Raw genomic sequence first — 2,684 nt, forward strand, 5'->3', positions numbered from 1 at the left:
ACACACAGCTGCCCCGCCTGCACTAGCTCCTGGTGCTTTAAAAAAAAAAAGAGCCCTTACTCACCAGGTGCTGCTGGACAGGGATGGTGATCCCTGCTCCCCCCACTGCATGTGAGGCTTTGCCATGAGCCCCCTGACCCCTCCCCTTGCTCCCCCAGCTGCCCTGCCCAGGCCAGCTCTGGCCCTTTAAGAATAAAAGAAAAGAAAAAACCCCAGGACTCACCACTCCTGCAGCAGCCTAAGGGGTCTCGTGCAGAGCCTCCCATGTGGTGTGGGGCAGTGGGGATTCTCCTCCCCCACCCCCCACCAGCAGGAAGGTATGAGGGGGTTCTCAGTTTGTTTTTTTCTTAAAGAGCCGGAACTGCAGTGGGTGGAGCAGCCATGGGGGAGAAGGTCCGGGGGCTTGTGCAGAGCCCCCCCATTCAGCACAGGGCAGTGGGGATCACCCCCCCAGCTGGCAGCACCTGCCGAGTCAGGCCTCCTCCCTTCCCCCCCACCGGGAACTGGGGGGCAGTAGGGAAGCCATTGCCAGGGCTGGAAGAGTGGGTGGGGGATGGGCCTGGGTGATTTGGTCGAATCAATTCAGGGTAGTGATTCCAATCACCAAATCGAATCACTGAATCGAATACTATCTGCTAGTAGCCTAGTGGGCAGCTCTGACAGATGGCCTGTAAAGTGAGTGCATAACTTCTCTGGCTTCCACTGCGCATCTCTGCCCACACCAGGTTGAATGAAGTCATGCCCAGGACACACCGACTCTTGGAGCCTGTTGTGCACCTTCCACAATGGGCTCAGAGTCTGTAACTAGGGCTCTCAAGGGCCAAGGTCAAGGCCACACTTCTGGGAAGAGCCCTGAGGCAGGTGGACACATGGCAATAGCCCAAGCTGAGTCTCCCCTTTGCCTCACTCACTCCAGGTAAGTTCCTGAGGAAGATGCAGTAGCAAGGGAGGTCACAGAAGTGCATGTGGGTGGCAGACATGTCTCTCACAGCTCAGCACTCCCAAACTGGGGAAAGTCCCAGTCAGAGTTCAATGCCAGCCTGTGCCACCCTTTCCTGCCAGCACATCTAGAGAACACAGTACCCACACTTGTTGTTCCAACTTACATGTCGGGATTCTCATGCAGAGCTGCAAACTGCTCTTCCATCCTGCGGGAAGAAGGGGGTGGATAATAATGGCCAGCAGAATGCACCACGGCCCCAGGACTCCACACTTGGGCAAGAAAGGGGCACCCAGCTCTGCATCACTTGGAGGCTGTGTACTACACTGCATGGAGCCTTGCATCCTCAGTTCTATGGTACAGGTTAAGGACAGATTGCTGCAAGCCTGGAGTCAGACTTTCAGGGATCACTTGGAAGGAACAGGCTCAGCAGAAAGTGACACTTTGCCCAGCAGAATACTCCCCCTGCCCCAGCCTGCAGGGGTTCTCACCCTCGTGTGTTTGTACACATGTAAATAAGATCAAGGCTGGGGGGGAAGTTCACCCTACATGCAGGGGATATCAGATACCAGTTCAGAGCCAGCTGCTAGTTCTCTAGACACACTGTACCCTTAGCCCAGGTCAATGCGTTGCTAGAATTGAGCCAGGCCCAACTTTTTACAAGTTTCTATTACAGCTTGAGTAAGTCTTAGCAGAAACATTGGGTTAAGTGTTTGCAGGCATCTCTTGGCCACACCAGTGCCTGGGCAGTTTCACCAGGGCTATTAGTTCGGTTGCAGTATGATGGACTTACTTGTCTCCTCCCAGAATCAGCGCAGTCTTCAGGCCTGTGAATTTGCCCAGCTGCAGGACAAGAAGCAAAAGAGAATTAAAGCCCAGTCCGATATCAAACCACCTATTGCTCCTACTCCTCTCCAAGACCATGAAACATCTTCAAATGCTGAGGTCCCCAGGGTGCAGGGGCTTGACTGTAACTGCAATCAAGCTGCCTATAGTCTCCCTCTGGTCTTGTTCCTCTTACTCTTAGATCCATCTGCTCTCTCAGAGCACCGGCTGGTCTGGCTTTAACCTTGGCTGCCACAGAGGTCAAATATACTCCCTGTCACTCACGGGATGCCCACACAGCAACTCCAGGATGTGCTCAAGAGAAATGGCAGCAGCAGCCAAGCCCTGCTTAACCAGCAAGGCTAAGGAAAGATGGGCCTTCGGGATCCTTGTTAAGTGAGTGAACTCTGAAAGCAGCCAGCACCTGATGTTTCAAAAGGGATGTTGCAAGGGGGTCAGAGAATGGACAATTACAGAATATCTGGCCAACAAGGACAAATTCCCTCTTAATCTCAGATAGTTGCCCAATACCCTGCTCATAAAAGTGGCTCCCACTTTCTTTTTTTTAAATTTAGTTCTACCTTATTCAGGTTCTTACATGCCCATACAACTGAAAGAGAAGTTCCCTAGAAGGGACCTCATGTTCAGGCTGGCCAGTCCAATCCTCTGCTCCAGACAGGATCATCCCTGTTTAACGATCCTAGACAAGTATTCATAGTTTCATAGTTTCTAGGGTCGGAAGGGACCCGAGTAGATCATCTAGTCCGACCCCCTGCCATAGCAGGAAATAATACTGGGGTCATATGACCCCAGCAAGGTGTTCATCCAACCTCCTCTTAAAAACCCCAGGGTAGGAGCCTGCACCACTTCTCTTGGAAGTTGGTTCCAGATCCTAGCCACCCTGACCGTGAAGTAGCGC

The 2,684-nt window shown here is 52.7% G+C and overlaps 1 protein-coding gene across 2 annotated transcripts in view; it reads right to left on the bottom strand.

Moving 5' to 3' along the window:
- DDX54 (DEAD-box helicase 54) overlaps positions 1-2,684 on the bottom strand; it is a 15,258-nt gene that overhangs the window by 10,119 nt on the left and 2,455 nt on the right. For both annotated transcript variants that reach the window (XM_019539333.1, XM_019539332.1), the window contains exons 5-6: positions 1,734-1,783; positions 1,107-1,148 (exon numbers count right to left, since the gene is read on the bottom strand). In XM_019539333.1, coding sequence (XP_019394878.1) covers positions 1,107-1,148; positions 1,734-1,783 — 92 coding nt within the window. The remainder of the gene's footprint in view (positions 1-1,106; positions 1,149-1,733; positions 1,784-2,684) is intronic.

This window comes from Crocodylus porosus, unplaced genomic scaffold (genome assembly GCF_001723895.1).
Source record: "Crocodylus porosus isolate Cpor-Errol unplaced genomic scaffold, CroPor_comp1, whole genome shotgun sequence".
Lineage (NCBI taxonomy): Eukaryota > Metazoa > Chordata > Crocodylia > Crocodylidae > Crocodylus > Crocodylus porosus.